This window comes from Komagataella phaffii, chromosome 3 (genome assembly GCF_000027005.1).
Source record: "Komagataella phaffii GS115 chromosome 3, complete sequence".
Lineage (NCBI taxonomy): Eukaryota > Fungi > Ascomycota > Pichiomycetes > Pichiales > Pichiaceae > Komagataella > Komagataella phaffii.
Genome location: NC_012965.1, coordinates 1978325 through 1994475, shown reverse-complemented (window position 1 = coordinate 1994475; position 16151 = coordinate 1978325). Strand labels below are relative to the sequence as shown.

At 41.4% G+C, this 16151-nt stretch overlaps 9 protein-coding genes across 9 annotated transcripts; 6 read left to right on the top strand and 3 right to left on the bottom strand.

The window, feature by feature from the left end:
- Positions 1-25: 25 nt before the first annotated feature.
- Positions 26-3160, top strand: PAS_chr3_1035 (Component of the Paf1p complex; the record flags this gene model as incomplete). The annotated part of the gene is made up of 1 exon (XM_002493232.1): positions 26-3160. The coding sequence occupies one exon, from the start codon at positions 26-28 to the stop codon at positions 3158-3160; it is 3135 nt and encodes a 1044-aa protein (XP_002493277.1).
- Positions 3161-3208: 48 nt separating this feature from the next.
- PAS_chr3_1034 (Hypothetical protein) lies at positions 3209-3823 on the bottom strand (the record flags this gene model as incomplete). Its single annotated transcript, XM_002493231.1, has 1 exon — positions 3209-3823. The coding sequence occupies one exon, from the start codon at positions 3821-3823 to the stop codon at positions 3209-3211; it is 615 nt and encodes a 204-aa protein (XP_002493276.1).
- Positions 3824-4645: 822 nt separating this feature from the next.
- On the bottom strand, positions 4646-5773 carry PAS_chr3_1033 (Hypothetical protein; the record flags this gene model as incomplete). The annotated part of the gene is made up of 1 exon (XM_002493230.1): positions 4646-5773. One exon carries the CDS (start codon positions 5771-5773, stop codon positions 4646-4648), a length of 1128 nt encoding a protein of 375 aa, XP_002493275.1.
- A 176-nt stretch (positions 5774-5949) lies between these two features.
- Positions 5950-7383, top strand: PAS_chr3_1032 (uncharacterized protein; the record flags this gene model as incomplete). The annotated part of the gene is made up of 1 exon (XM_002493229.1): positions 5950-7383. The coding sequence occupies one exon, from the start codon at positions 5950-5952 to the stop codon at positions 7381-7383; it is 1434 nt and encodes a 477-aa protein (XP_002493274.1).
- Positions 7384-8201: 818 nt separating this feature from the next.
- On the top strand, positions 8202-9389 carry PAS_chr3_1031 (Negative regulatory subunit of the protein phosphatase 1 Ppz1p; the record flags this gene model as incomplete). Its single annotated transcript, XM_002493228.1, has 1 exon — positions 8202-9389. The coding sequence occupies one exon, from the start codon at positions 8202-8204 to the stop codon at positions 9387-9389; it is 1188 nt and encodes a 395-aa protein (XP_002493273.1).
- A 268-nt stretch (positions 9390-9657) lies between these two features.
- PAS_chr3_1030 (Hypothetical protein) lies at positions 9658-10647 on the top strand (the record flags this gene model as incomplete). Its single annotated transcript, XM_002493227.1, has 1 exon — positions 9658-10647. One exon carries the CDS (start codon positions 9658-9660, stop codon positions 10645-10647), a length of 990 nt encoding a protein of 329 aa, XP_002493272.1.
- Positions 10648-10772: 125 nt separating this feature from the next.
- Positions 10773-12206, bottom strand: PAS_chr3_1029 (Hypothetical protein; the record flags this gene model as incomplete). Its single annotated transcript, XM_002493226.1, has 1 exon — positions 10773-12206. One exon carries the CDS (start codon positions 12204-12206, stop codon positions 10773-10775), a length of 1434 nt encoding a protein of 477 aa, XP_002493271.1.
- Positions 12207-12572: 366 nt separating this feature from the next.
- PAS_chr3_1028 (S-(hydroxymethyl)glutathione dehydrogenase) lies at positions 12573-13826 on the top strand (the record flags this gene model as incomplete). The annotated part of the gene is made up of 2 exons (XM_002493225.1): positions 12573-12590; positions 12705-13826. 2 exons carry the CDS (start codon positions 12573-12575, stop codon positions 13824-13826), a joined length of 1140 nt encoding a protein of 379 aa, XP_002493270.1.
- A 381-nt stretch (positions 13827-14207) lies between these two features.
- PAS_chr3_1027 (uncharacterized protein) lies at positions 14208-16133 on the top strand (the record flags this gene model as incomplete). Its single annotated transcript, XM_002493224.1, has 1 exon — positions 14208-16133. One exon carries the CDS (start codon positions 14208-14210, stop codon positions 16131-16133), a length of 1926 nt encoding a protein of 641 aa, XP_002493269.1.
- Positions 16134-16151: the final 18 nt, after the last annotated feature.

Genomic DNA, 16151 nt, shown 5'->3' with positions numbered 1-16151 from the left:
TCTTGGACATCTCAAGGCTAGTTCCATGTCATTACTTGATCAAGATTATTATCTCTCTGCACTGCCAGAAGATAAAAGAGCGGAACTGGTCACCTTACAACTGACAATACCTTTGAAAAGTGGAGATGAAGTTGTCACGATTGATTTCAACGAGGATGTTGATGTTTCTCAACTATGCGTCCTATTGGAAAGTGAGAACGCCAGACCAGACCTGTGGTTGAGTGCCGCTAAAGTATTTGTGAGCAAGGGGAATATTGCTGGAAGCCAGGAGATTATTAGGAAAGCTCTACAATCGAACGTGATATTAGACTCCTCCGCTAGTGTCACTTCGCTGTTTCATAACTTTTCATTTTGGTTATCCTTGATGGAGTATGTGTCCACAAACTCTCGAGAGGACCAGTTTTTAGAGTATGCATCGAACTCTCTGCAAGCGTCAAACAGTTTGGACTCTGGATTGATCCTGAACGGAATTGGAAATGGTGTACTATATGCAAAAAGTCGTCGGTATGACGAAGCCTTGAAAGAATTTGATAACTTGTTGAAAAAGAAGTCAACAAATATTTTAGCAATTTTAGGAAAGGCTCAGATCCTCTACAAGAGGCAAAAGTATTCTCAGGCTTTGGAACTGTACCAAAAGGCATTGACTATTAACCCGTTGATTGTACCGGATCCAAGATTGGGTATTGGCCTATGCTTTTGGCATCTTAACAATAAGCAACTAGCAGAGCAGGCCTGGCATAATTCCCTAAAGGTTCATCCCCAGAACAATTTGAATACTAAGATTTTAATCTGCCTTGCCAAGTTTGACTATTGTTTTAATGAATCAAAAGATGATGACGAATTCACTGCTCTTTACCGAGAATCCTTGGAATTTCTTCACTCATGTCTAAAAGAAGACGCTAAGCATCCTCTTTTGCTGATGGTTCTGGCTTCTTACTACTTTTCTAAAGAGGACTACGAGAAAGTAGAAAAACTTTGTAACTTGGTGCTGAAAGAAAATTCAAGGAATGCAGCTTTTGTCAGTGCATCTCACTTCTGGTTAGCACGTGTAGCATATCATAAAGAAGACTATGTGCAAGCACAGAAACAGTTTAAGCAGGCTGAAGATAGTCAAAATTCAAATACCCTTGCAAAATTGGGTTACGCACAATGTCTCATTGCAAGAAATGAAGTTGGTGATGCTACAATCTATTTAGAAAAGTTTTTCAAGGAGAATCAAGATTCGAAATCAAGTGAGATGATGTTACTATTGGGAATTATATACTCTCAATCTGGCAAATCATACTACAAAGCGATTATATTTTTGGAGAAATATGTTGCTGTTTGTCAAGAAGAAAATTATCCAATACTTCCCGAAGCTTACCTCGTACTCTCCCGAGTGTATGAGAATAAGGATTTGAATGTGGCGTTAGATTATCTGATGAAAGCTAATGATATTCTAGGTGATAAGGCTAATGTTTATGTGTTAAACAACCTTGGGATCTATCATTTTTTCAGAAATAACGTATCTCAATCTTCTGACTTTTTTGCACAATCGTTAGAAGCTTTGAATAATGTTTCACCCCAAAATAAAGAAGCTTTGTCTATCACCTTACACTATAACAAGGCAAGAGTTGAGGAGGTGTCTAACCAATCTGAAGCAGAGAAGCTGTATTCCAAATTAATGGAGAAATGTCCAGGATACACTAGCAATAAAATAAGATACATCTATCTCCTGGCTTTAAAGAGTAATGGTAATAATTACGCTGATGTTCAACAATTGCTTGATGATTTTCCTTCGGACCTGGAGGTTCGATCATTTTATGGCTGGTTTTTAAAGAGATACGGGCGCAAGAACGGACTTAAACAAGACCTAGAGAGTCAACATCACAAAGACACTTTGATCAACTATGACAAGCATGACTGCTATGCGCTTTTGTCCCTGGGTAATATTTACGCAACAATTGCCCGGGAGATGAAAGTGACAGACCAAAAACAAAATGAGATAAAGAGACAACAATATCTTAGAGCAGCACAGTTCTATCATAAAGTTTTGAGTATCGATCCAAAGAATATATACGCCGCTCAGGGTATTGCCATCATCTTTAGTGATAAGGAGAGAACTGGACTAGCTTTGGAGATTTTCAAAAAAGTTAGAGATACAGTTCAAGATCTCGGAACTTTTATTAACTTAGGTCACTGTTTCATGGAAGCTAAACAATTTGGGAAAGCTATTGAAAGTTATACTATTGCGTTGGAAAAGTTCAGCAATGGAATGGACAGCAAATTGCTTGTACTGATTGGCAGGGCGTGGTACCACAGGGGATTCTACGAGAAATCAATGGATGCTTATAAAAAGGCCTTAGAAGTCAGTGAACAGGCTTATCAATTGTCGAAGCTTCCAGCTCTGCGTTTCAACATTGTGTTCATCCAATTCCAGATCGCTGACTTCGTGAAGTCACTACCAAATACCCAGCGAGATCTCACTACTTTGGAAAATGCTCTTTCTGGACTAAATGACGCCATAAAGTCTTTGCTCAAGTTGGCAGAGTTAGAGCAACCACCTTACCCTTCAGAAGATCTAAAAGCGCGTGCTACGATGGGTAGTAATACCCTGAGGAATCAATTAGAGAGAGCTATTCAAGATCAGCAAGATTATGAAATGTCTATCCAAGAGAAACTTCGTACCGCTAGGAGAAAACAGCAGCTTGACGAGGAGAAGAGGCTTGAGCAAGAGCAAAGGAGGCTCGAAGAAGCCAGAAAGCGACAAGAGGCAGAGCTTATTAAACGTCAAGAATTGATCAAACAAGCAGAGGAATGGAACAAAATGGATATTGACGCCGCTAAGGACAATAATGATGTCTTAAGTGAAGATGGAGGGGAAGGCGAAAAAAAGACAACCAAGAAAAGAAAAAGAAAGCAGAAAGTAAGTGAAGATATCGCTCCAGATCTTGATCGAATAAATGAAGAGAATGGAAACACAGAGGATTATGATCCTATATTGGACAATGAAGAGGAAGAAAACTACGATGAGAAGGACTCAGAGAATAAAGAAAATGGTCAAAATGGGCAAAACGAAGAGGTGTATCCTGAAAGTGAGGGAGATGATGAAGATGATGTAACCAATACGAAAAGACAGAAGAGGTCTAAGGGAATTGTTGACGAAGAAGATTCTGAGTGAGTACGTAATTTCTGGTTCTATATTAAAACTGAAAAATGATCCAAATACCTAGCGCTGATATTTCTTTTCCTTTTGTTTCTTAACGTTGAACTTGAGGTTTTGAATTTCGTCTTCCTTAGCATTGTAGCTTACATTAGTGATCCCGTTCATAGGATTTTCAGGGGACTTTTGAAATTCCTTGTAGCAAAGATTCTCCAGCTGTTGTTTACGGAGCCCGGGGTTTTCCAACTTCAGTTCGGGTATGCGACGTTCTTGAAAAGCAGCATAAGCTGCCTTGACCCGTCTCTCGGGATGTCTATCAATGTCAGCCTGAGAAACACCAGCATCGGATTTTAGTAAGTCCAATGCACCTAGTGCGTCTGAAATACCCGAAGCATCAATTGTGGATGCCTTATTAAAGTCATTAAACGCGTCATCAATGCCTCCCTTCTTCGAGGCATTTTTGGCATTCTTGCCAGACTTTTTGGCCTTCGCAGAGATCAATTCCTCTTCTTGTTTTAAAAGAGCCTCCCGCTCCTGCTTCTTACGTAATTCCTCTGCTTTTTTTGCATCTTTTTCGGATTTTTTTGCGTTCACTTTCTTGGATCCAGATTCCCAGTCCTCTTCTTCACTTTGGACATCCTCTTGTGGCTCCTTGGCCGACTTCTTTCCCTTTTTCGCCATTTAGGTTGGATTAGAATAATTGTCACTTATTAGGGGGCAAGAAAATATCAACCAGCGAAATCGGTAGCTATGACCGAAGAGTGACGGGGGCAAGGCGCTGGCCAATGCTTCGCGCGACGTGCTGACATGCTTCGCCGAGCATTCTCTGCTCGGCACAGGAGTTCCCTTCTGAGATAATCACTCCATTCTATTGTTGCTACCGCCCATTACAGAGTCCTCACCTACAGCCAACTTTAATTTCTCAGAAAACATGCTCCCTCTACAGATCTATTGGACACGCAATATTAGATACTATTACTAATTTATTACAATATTAATACAATTAATTATCTATTAATAACTTAATCAAATTAGAACAGCAAAGCGGCACCAACAGCAGCAGCGGCAGCTCCGATCAAACCAGCGTTGGATGAGGCCAAATCGACAGCACCGTTAGTGGTGGTGTCATTGGATTCGTTTTGAGCTTGCACAACGGCGAAAGCAGCAGAGATAGTGACAATAACCTTAGAGAATTGCATTTTTGTAGTTATGAAAGATTGATTTATGGGTTAGAGAGAAAGAAAAAAAATTAAAATTTGGAGGAGATAGAGAACCTTATATAGTGGTGCTATCATTTAAGGTTGCGCACTGTTGCTCGCTGAAATTTTGTGGCTTGGCTAGAGAAAACACGACAATCATGCTTCATTTACTAAAAATAGAAATAAATTATTTCCTATTTGGGACATTCATACATATTCAGCAGAATTTTACTCTAATCTCTCATGATAAAGTTGCTGCCCTAGAGACGTGTTTTATGGCACGCTGCACGACAGCAGAAGATGCCTATTGATTATAGTCATCCAAAAACAGGTCAACTACTGCAAAGGCTACACCAAAGCTCAATTCATAGCCCATTCCTCCAGCTCCGTAGCAATGATATGCAAAGCTGTTTTCAACATCTGGAACCTTCTCTCTTTCAACACGAACTCCTCCTTTTCTAGAAGGCCTAAATCCTACATTTGGCTGTATCACTTGAAAATGTCCTGTTTTGGCATCCTTTAATTCGGGAAATAACCTGTCCGCGCGCGTTAGGATATCCAACGAATCCTGCGACCGGGGGCTGCCTGAATCGAAATCCTTTTCTTGCTTTGTCCCTCCGAGAATTACGTAATCTTCGGTGGGGGACTCAGGATTGCTCAACGGACGGGGAATGAAAAAAGTCCATTGGCCCTCTTTGCTCTGATGAGTCACGGTCTTCTGCAAATGCGGACCACTAGGGACCTTCAGTAGCAGTGTTTGTCCGCGGATTACGTAGCAGGCAGGATCCCATCCACCGTTCATTTGAAGTCCCAACCCTGTGCAATTGAAGACGTAATTGTAACCATTTGCACCCAGATCTGGGCTCTGATCATTCTTTGCTGCATTTTCAGTAAAAGCTTCCCGTAGTGTATTCAGTTTACCTTGCTTTAGAGTTACTCGTGGATTAGAACGAAGCTTCTTGAATAAGTAAGACAGAAAGAAAGGTGCATTGAGCACCCATGTCTTATAAGATGCACTGAACCCATGCTCCCAGTCATTCACTACGAAATCCTCGATCTCTTCTCTATAACCCTGCTTCAACTCGGAATAATACTCAAAGTTGGGATGACCTCTCTCTACAAGATCGGTGCCTTCTAAGAATCGAATACTGGTCTCTTCCTGGGGTTCAAAGGCAGCTAGCTTCTTGAAATGCCCATATGTTGCCCTTGTGTACTCAACGTGTCGTTGGTCAAATTCTGTAACAGAAGGAAACGGACGGAAATGAGCTCCTGCCCATGGAGAAGTAAAAAAAGGCGAATACTTCAAATCATGGGACGATTCATGAGGAAAATCATCACTAATGATTACGATGTTTACATTGGTCTTCTCTAAGAGACAAGATGCCACTGCAAGACCAAGGATACCACTTCCGACTACACAAACCGTTGCCATGATTTCTTGTTCTCTTCGGTCGATTAGATGAGTAGTATTCTTTTTATCTTCTGACAGGTAGTTCTTCTCGAAGTAGCGACACCGCATGGAGCATCCGGAATCTCATCTGTAAACCGAATAAAAAAAAAAAAAAAAAAAAATAGGAACGAATCAATCTCTGTTAGAATAAGGCAGCAATGGATCAGAAAATCAATACTCTGATTTTGGACGCATCTCCATTGATCACTCAACCTGCTGCTCAGCTGATGCAATATGCAGAAAATTTCTTCACGACACCCGGTGTTTTCCTTGAGTTAAAAGACGATAACGTTAAGAAACAACTTTTCATATGGGGAGATAAATTGAGGATTAGGCATCCAAAATCAACATTCATAAAGAAAGTTCAAGATTTTGCTAGGCTCACTGGTGATCTTGCTGTCCTCAGTACGAATGACCTTCATGTGATCGCCCTTGCGTACGAGCTTGAATCGGAGCTGAATAGCGGGAAGAGTTTGAGGAGTTTCCCAGGAGAGCGGGTATCTTTTCAAAATGATGCAATTAAAGAGAAACCGAAAAATAAAACTGATTTATTAAAAGACGCAAATTCCGACACTGCAAAGTTGAATGAAGAAGCTTCAAAGAAGGAGATTGTTCACCCAGAATCATCAGTCCCTGACATTGACGACGAAAACACTTCAAAAGCAAACTCCTCAAACGAGTCGGATGAAAACAAAAGTGACGATGGATTTATTGTAGTCAAACCAAAGAGAAATCCCAAAAGTGGGCGTAAAACGGAAAAGGCGGCCAATCCAGAAAAAGAAAAGATCATAGAGACCACCACGCCGACAACTCAACAGACTGGAAACGAGGAAGAAAACTCTTCTCGTGGACCTGACGCTGAAAATAAAGCTGAAATTCCTGACGATCAAAGTGATGATGATGGTGATTGGATCACCCCAGATAACCTTATGTCAGAAATGCTGAAAGACTCTGCCAAAGTTCAGCAGACAGCTGAAGGATTGGCTGATATCAAAGTGGCAATGTCAACCGCTGATTTTGCATGTCAAAATGTTGCCCTAAGGATTGGTATTCACCTGATGAACTACACCACTGGGATGAGAATCAAACGCGTTAATTCATACATGTACAGATGCCATGCATGTTTCAAGCTTGTTCCTTTATCTAAGAATGGATTGCCCAGACATTTCTGTCCCACCTGTGGTGGAAATACGTTGAAGAAGTGCTCTGTCTCTGTCAACTCCAAAACTGGTGAACTGATTCCTCATTTGAAAAAGAACTATGTTTGGAACACACGAGGTGAAAAATACTCTCTTTCTTCACCACAGTCCAAAAATGCCAGCAGAAGACAAGGAAATGCTGGTTATCAACATGATAAGCTCAAACGTGGAGATGAAGTTTTGCTTTTGAGAGAGGACCAAAAAGAATACCAACAAGCCATATTGAATGAGCAGCGTCTTAGACGGCAGAATGAGAAATTGCTTGAAGACTGGGTCGGTGGAGGATCTGCTGACAACTTCATCTCTCCGTTCACAAACACACAGCATATCAAGCAGAGCGGAGTGAAGATTGGTAAAGGAAGGCGGGCTAATGCCTCAAAGAAGAAGAAGTAGCTAAGAACAATAAAACTATTGAGAAGGAAGGAAACGGTACAATATTAAGAGAAAGTATAATTGTTAATTCCAGAAATAATTCAGTTTTGAGCAGAGACCATTTTTTATACCTTCAGTGGTTATTTTGATATAAATGACCTCAAAATGTTAAAAAAGTGGGCTAATAATTTAGAATTGCAGATTAGTCAAACATACCTGGCCTCGTATCAATTTTTTTTTTCAATCACAGAACTAAATACTTAATGAATCATCCTAAGATCTGAAAAGGTTTTATGAATCACTGGGCGTATAATTTGTGATCATTGAAACATTCGGAATCGAATACCAAATTATTATTTTTGAGTGGATATAATTGTCTTCAGTAAAGTACTCTATGCTGTTTACTGAACTTGCATTCAGTTTCACTTATTACTTGATATTAAACCAAGTGGATTAATCTATGTATAAATGCTGCTAATAATTTGGCAAACGTTTCGCTTCCCGTTTTAATATAATCTTAATCTATAGCCACAAACTGCAAAATTGCTTTCAGTAAGCAACGCTCTTTAAGAATCTGATACGATTCTTGCTCACAGCTATATATTTAAATATGTAAATATATGTATGTATATCCATGGCCTCTAGTATAGCAACTGCTATTAAGTGGCTCAATGAACTACTTGCCCCTCCCCGTTCTATTGCATATTCTCGCAAAACCAGGATAAAAGTCGTGTTACAAACAATGCACATAATTTATTTAGCCACCTTCTCAAGCTTTGTGTGTTAACTACGACTCCAGTTCAGTGCAAAGAAAGAAGCGTATTTAGAAGTGTGCCAACATGTCAGGACCTGCCGCAGGAGAAGACTCTTCTCGAGACCGCAAAATTTCATTTGTGGACCAAGAAGCTGTAAAGGATGCCGCACTCCATAACTTGAGACAAACTTCCCCCCCTAGTATTTTAAACACCCCAGGTCATAGTACCAATAATGTAACAAATAACAATACCGATCTTGAATCAGAGAAGTTGAGAAGCTCATTACAGTCAAGCCCGTCAAACATAGCAACCAAAAACAGTCCAAATTTGGCAACAACAACTACTTCCGCACAAGGATCTAGGGCACCATCAAATGAAGCTCATCCTCATTTTGAATCAATTGAAGCCACTCTACACCATCTGGAGATAGAGAAAGTTATGACTCCTCCCCCCATTATGTCGAAATTGAACAAAGAAGATGGCAAACACCATGTCCTTTTCGGAGTATGTGGTTCCATTTCATCGAAGAAGGTAAAACTAATTATTCATAGATTAGAGGAGATCTACAATGCAGATCGGATTTCTATTCATCTGATATTGACAGGGTCAGCCGAACGCTTTATTTCAAGGGAGGACTTCCCCTCAGATGTCACGATTTGGCGGGATAAGGATGAATGGTTAACTTGGAAGGCCAGAACTGATCCTGTTTTACACATAGAGCTGAGAAGATGGGCAGATATTCTAGTGGTTGCACCTTTGACCTCAAATACATTTGCCAAAATCGCTCTAGGGCTGTGTGACAATTTGTTGACAAATGTCATTCGTGCTTGGAACACCCAGTTTCCGATATTACTAGCACCATCGCTTGTGAGCTTTGCTTATAATTCCCCAGTTACTCGAAGACACTTGAAAACCATAAAGGAAGAAATGCCTTGGATAGAGGTTTTAAAGCCAACAGAGAAAGTGATGGGAAGCTTTGGAGAAATTGGTATGGGAGGTATGATGGACTGGAATGAGATAGTTGATAAAGTGGTTCAAAAGTTGGGTGGTTACCCTGAGGACGAAATCCCAGATCATGATGACGAGGAAGAAGAAGAGGAGGAGGAAGGAGAGGGTAATGGTGATGAAGATGATGACGACGATGGCAACAACGATGGTAACAATAATGATAGTGACAATGAGGACGACGAAGACCAAAGTGTCGAGAAGAAGCTAACCTTGGCCGAAGAGGATGAGCTTGCGCGTTTAAAGGACCAGCAACAGCGCCAGTAGCTACCGTAAGATTTTTTCTTTAGAACACATTTCGGATTTTTTTCCGTATGTACCTTCCCTGTGTACCTTACTTTCCCGTTACAATGTGAATTTGCTGTCAGTAGCGTGGATTTCGCGACTAGTCAACAATAATATACGATACAGTTGAACCGCGCGCACTTTTGACCTTGCAGAAAACGAAAACAAAACTTGAGGGTTTGACTACACATCTCATATCATAGGCTCATAAAATCAGTTTAATACAGCTTAAAAAGAAAAGGGTTCTCTGATGTCAGATAAAACCCCACCGAGAACGCCGCGTACACCTCCAGCCCAAAGGGGACTGGGCATGCAACACTCCGAATCCTTAAACCAACCGGAGAACATCGGTGGCAAGTCACTTCTCTCCCCTAGTTCACGGTTTATTAGGAGACGAAGTTCAATTGACTTCATAAACAACAGCATGACAGTTCCTAAAACACCTGATTTACGGAGTGGAACTGATCAATTTGAAGGAACTCCACTGAAGTCTCCCAGTTTCTCTCCAACTAAGAGACGTAGTACAGATTTTTACCAGTTACTGAGAACCCCTGAGAGGCCTGGACAATCAACTCAACAGAATAGTGGAGAAGGTCAAGGATTAGGAGTTAGAGAAGATGAATTTTTATTTCATGACCATTTCAAGTCACCGAAGAAGACCAGCCATAGAGTCACTAAGAAGAAAGATGAACTGAAAGAGATATCATCCAATCTACGCACGCGGCTTAATTATGCGTTTCATAAAGTTCAACAGAACGATCTAGATACGTTTCGTGATTTCTACAAGTCTAATTCACAATCATTACCAACTCCACTGAGTTCTGCAGTTTCTACCAGCACAGGTAGTTTGAGACCTCTCCCCAAGTCACAGTCACATCCAGATAAATCCAGGAAGCCCTCACTTAATGAAATTGCTTCCAACAAACTGCGGGCTAATAGTACATCTGGTGAACCATCACAACGAAGGCCTCTGGCTGTTCATCCCCAATCTGAACAAGATGCTATTATGTCTCTGATGAGCCTAGCATCACCCGTTAAGAAGTCATCATCGTCTTCCTTCTACTACGAAAATGCAATTACAGATGTTGAAGACAATGATGATCAGGATGACGAGAAAGTGGATACGACCCCTATTAACATTGCTAACATTCGGAGTAGCTTTGGTGGTCGAATCTCAAGAAACACCGAGAATACTGATGACGCTACAGATGAAGAAGAACTAGATGCCGGTGAACGGTGATAGCACTTGAAGGTATTGTAGAATAAGAATAAGGAAAGCCACAGGTTAACAATTCAAGCCCGGCAGGCCCGCAAGGCAGAAACATTATCACAGCGTAATTATTAAGCACATCCGCTTGTATTCTATTAATATAAGTCAATATTTAGAGCCATTATTTCCCGATCAACGAGTTTGTAAGTCTTTGCTTTATTGTACATGTTTACCATATACAAGATAGCAGTGTTATCATCGACTAATTGGTAATCAACACCTACAATTGGAGCCCAATCTGTTGTCCCCAAACATAACTCTTGTCGATACGTATACTTGCTGGGTGTTTGGACTAGACGGAACAACCATCCAGTTCCCTCCATTCCAACAATAATCATGCTACTCAGTTCCGGAATAAAACATGAATGTTGGAACCTGTCTCTCAAATAGTTTCGTATTAAGGAGCTGGACCTGTTTTTCAATCTGCGATCATCAAACTCTAACAAAATAGTCATCAATTCTGCAGAACCAAAGCAGAATCCTGATGGCTGGAAGTGGACTTCCTGTGTAGTACTTCCATCTGAAAATACGTCACTCAAATGTTGTTCTGCAGGTTTTTCTGAATCTGAAAAGCTTACCTTATGAGCTATATGGTCGCAACCACCTTGTGTGACCGGCACTCCATTCCATTCATCTGATGCCGGGTATCGTTTAGAGGATGATGTTGGTGGTATACCAAGGGAGTCCACTGGCTTGAAAAACTCACTGGATACAAATGTCAGAGTCCAGATCATTTCAGAAAAAAGACAACAGGAGAGAATTGAGGAGTTTATCCCTGATTTGAAGTTTCCATGATCAACAGGTGAATCTTTTATCAGCCGCAAATCGTATATCTCATTTTCGCAGTGTTGGCTAACGTCTATTCGAAAATAGGCAACTTCTCCCTGTACGGACCCAGCCATTAATCTCACCTCAGTTTTTGAATCAGTAGAATTTTTAATGAAACAAACGGTTGGTATATTATTTGATAGAGTTGCCAAATTTCCAAAGATAAATTTTTCATCAGGTAATATCCTGAATACCGTAACATAGTGACTATTGGAAGACACTGCTATCATATTATATTTCGGATAAAAATCCAAACCCCAGACCGACCTCTTGAGTCTCAACTCCAAGTCAGCCGCAACTTTAATTATCCGTGGATTGGGAGCTAGTTTGGACAACGCATCAGTATAATATAACTTTACGGTTCCATTATCAGACGCTATTGCAAGAACTTCCTTTCCATTGATCTCGCCAATGCGGCAGTAATTGATATCGTAGGGTAGGTCTGGAAAGACGCTGGCGCTTGTGTCCCATTCTGCAGGAATCTCTGGCACGGTGCTAATGGTAGTTATCCAACGGAGCTGAGGTAGTCGATATATCTGGATATGCCGCCTATAGGATAAAAACAGGAGAGGGTGAACCTTGCTTATGGCTACTAGATTGTTCTTGTACTCTGAATTCTCATTATGGGAAACTAAACTAATCTCATCTGTGTGTTGCAGTACTATTGAATCGTTGTAGTATCTACCTGGAGGGCATTCCATGAATTAGTGAGATAACAGAGTTGGGTAACTAGAGAGAATAATAGACGTATGCATGATTACTACACAACGGATGTCGCACTCTTTCCTTAGTTAAAACTATCATCCAATCACAAGATGCGGGCTGGAAAGACTTGCTCCCGAAGGATAATCTTCTGCTTCTATCTCCCTTCCTCATATGGTTTCGCAGGGCTCATGCCCCTTCTTCCTTCGAACTGCCCGATGAGGAAGTCCTTAGCCTATCAAAGAATTCGGGACCATCATCGATTTTTAGAGCCTTACCTGATCGCAATCAGGATTTCACTACTCATATAAATACATCGCTCAAAGCTCCAACTTTGCTTGTTCATACAATTCTTGATATTCACAATGTCTACCGAAGGTCAAGTAAGTTCAATCAAAGTAATTGTTTGGGAGGGAAGAAGATTGTTTTATTGCGAACCTTTCAATATCTTACCCGACTAAATAACCATTACAGTGAATTTTTTACTAACTATATAGATCATCAAATGTAAGGCAGCTGTTGCCTGGGAGGCAGGAAAGGATCTCTCTATTGAGGAGATTGAGGTTCTTCCTCCAAGAGCCCATGAAGTTAGAGTGAAAGTGGAATTCACTGGTGTATGCCACACTGATGCTTACACGCTTTCTGGTGCAGATGCAGAGGGAAGTTTCCCTGTTGTGTTCGGCCATGAAGGTGCTGGTGTTGTCGAGTCAGTTGGAGAAGGTGTTGAGTCCGTGAAGGTTGGGGATTCTGTAGTGCTTCTGTACACTCCTGAGTGCAGAGAGTGCAAGTTCTGTCTGTCTGGTAAGACGAACCTCTGTGGTAAAATCAGAGCCACCCAGGGTAAAGGTTTGTTACCAGACGGGACTTCTCGTTTCCGTTGTAAGGGCAAGGATTTGTTTCACTATATGGGATGTTCTTCCTTTTCTCAATACACTGTGGTGGCTGACATCTCAGTGGTTAAAGTCCAAGACGAAGCTCCTAAGGACAAGACATGTCTGTTGGGTTGTGGTGTTACCACAGGGTACGGTGCTGCTATCAACACTGCTAAGATCTCTAAGGGTGACAAGATCGGTGTGTTTGGTGCTGGATGTATTGGATTATCTGTCATCCAAGGTGCAGTTTCCAAAGGTGCAAGCGAGATTATTGTAATTGACATCAATGATTCAAAGAAGGCATGGGCGGACCAATTTGGTGCAACTAAGTTTGTCAATCCTACAACCTTACCAGAAGGTACCAATATTGTTGACTACTTGATTGATATCACTGACGGAGGCTTTGACTATACCTTCGACTGTACCGGTAATGTTCAAGTAATGAGAAATGCACTTGAATCTTGCCACAAGGGTTGGGGTGAGTCGATCATCATCGGTGTCGCTGCTGCTGGTAAAGAAATCTCTACCCGTCCTTTCCAGTTGGTTACTGGCAGAGTCTGGAGAGGATGCGCCTTTGGAGGTATCAAGGGACGTACTCAAATGCCATCTTTGGTTCAGGACTATCTTGATGGTAAGATTAAAGTTGACGAGTTTATCACACACAGACATGACCTGGACAACATCAACAAAGCATTTCATGACATGCATGCTGGAAACTGTATTCGTGCTGTGATTACTATGCACTAAGTACGACGTATGATGAATGAATGAGTTATGTAAGGCCCGATCTCAGCTAGGACGTTTATAGACCTATGTATATATATGTATGTATACGTATATACCTCAAACTCATTTTATGGCTATAGGAAGGATTGTTTTCATCGTTATGTCCGAAGATACATCAATACAGCGTTTCTTGATTTGTACCAAACGCTCCCCAGGTAGATTCTCCAGTCTCGCTAGTTACCTTCGCGGTATTGATCGACGCTCTGTGAAAAAATAAAAAAAAAATGTCAATAGTATCGAGGTTGGCTTCAAAATCTCCAGCGTTCTGTATCGGGTTCCGTTTTTGAGCTTCTACTTTCCTTATATCCATCATACATTCCTGTGCTTGAATTCAGCAGTAGAATGTCCGATCGATATATTGTGTTGCATATCAACACCACCGCCAATGAGAGTTCTCAGCAGTTCAAACGCGACCCTTCAGAGATTATTGAGCTAGCATGGGTTCTGCTAGATCCTGGAACCAACTTTGAAATAGTTGGTAGGGGAAGTGTTCTGGCTAAACCATTCAACACTCCTATAACCCCGCTTTGTACCAGCATGACAACTCTTACATGGGAAAGTGTCAAGAACGCTGGTTCACTCAAGGATGCGGTAGAGGAGCTTAGCAGATTTATTGACTCAAACTTGGTCAGCAACGGCTTGTCATTCAGTTTTATAACTCTGAATGCCTGGGATCTCCGCTTGAAATTACCCAAGGAGTCGCGTGAAAGAAGTATAGCCCTTCCCGCGTACTTGGACTTACCCAAGTACTTTGATCTTAGAAAAGAATTCTGTAGATGGGCCCAAAAATCATCTGCATTGACTACAAACGGTAATCACATGAGTTTAGCTTATATGGTATCTAAACTTGAAACAGAAGCTAGTTTGGTTTTGGACGAGGATCTAAGATCAAAAGTTAATTCTGCTAGGCGTGCCCATGTTGACGCAGAACTGACAGCAAAAGTGGCTGCCACACTATTGAAAAGCAACAGCGGTCTGTTTCAAAAGCCTCATGATTTGCAGCGTGACCTTGAACAGTTTCTTAACGAAAAATCAAAAGTTCTGTATATGAGTAATCTTTCTACAGATACTACACAGAGTGAGTTAGAATCGTGGTTTACTCAGTTTGGGGGAAGGCCCATCGTGTTTTGGACTCTAACCAGCGACAGTGGATGCCCGCCGTCTACGGGGGTCAGCACTTCTTCCGGACAATCTTCCATTTCTGGGTCAGTTTCTTCAAATGCTGCCAACTTCAGGCCTACAGGATCTGGTTTTGCTATATGTGCCACTCATGAGGAGGCAGTTGACTCCTTGACAATGAATGGGCGAACCCTTAACGACCGAATTATTGAAGTGCAGCCATCTTCAGTTCGTGTTTTGGACCGTGCTCAAGAGATTTTGAGCCCGTTTCCTTCGTCCAAAAACAGACCTCGACCTGGTGACTGGACTTGCCCTTCGTGCGGGTTTTCCAACTTCCAACGACGTACTGCATGCTTCAGATGCTCTTTTCCAGTTTCATCTGCCATAGCTGTCCAAGATTCATTTTACCCTGTAACTCAAACTCACAACTCCAGGCCATCTAGTGGCTCTGTCCCATTCAGGGCTGGGGACTGGAAATGTGCCAACGAAAACTGCTCTTACCACAATTTTGCTAAGAACATTTGTTGCCTCAAATGTGGAGCTCGTAAAACACAGGCGAACAATAGTTACTATGGCCATAATGCAAATCAGCACCATGTTTCTCAGGTCTCTACGAATATGATGAGGCTTCAATCTCATACGCCCTATGACGAGGATCCACACCAGGCGCAAATTCAACCTCAGCACCAGCATCAACATCAACCACAACCAATCTCATTCAACAAGCCTAGCATGCCAGATTCTTCGAAATACCAACAGACTCGTCGATCTCCCAACTATTTGCAAGGCTTTAATAACAATACAACTCACCCAGTTTATGCTAACCAGAATATAGTTCCAGCACCCAGCTCTTTGCACTCTGTTTCGCATGTCAACTCTCAGGGTATTCCCTCTAGTTCATTAAACAATCATGCGTACTCTGTAAATGAGAGTTTTTACGGAGGTTCGCAAGCAAACAATTTAAAACTTCTATCTGGATCCAACAAACCAGCTTATATTGGAATTCCTCAAAATAATTCGAAAGTAGATTCGTCAAGTTTTACAAGTGGTTCTGATGCAGCGTTATCTACCCCAGACCTTGCTGGGCTCTCACACGGAATTAAGAATTTGGGTTTCTCTCATGAAGTTCTTGAATTTGAAGGACAATAAACCCTAATGATTATTGTT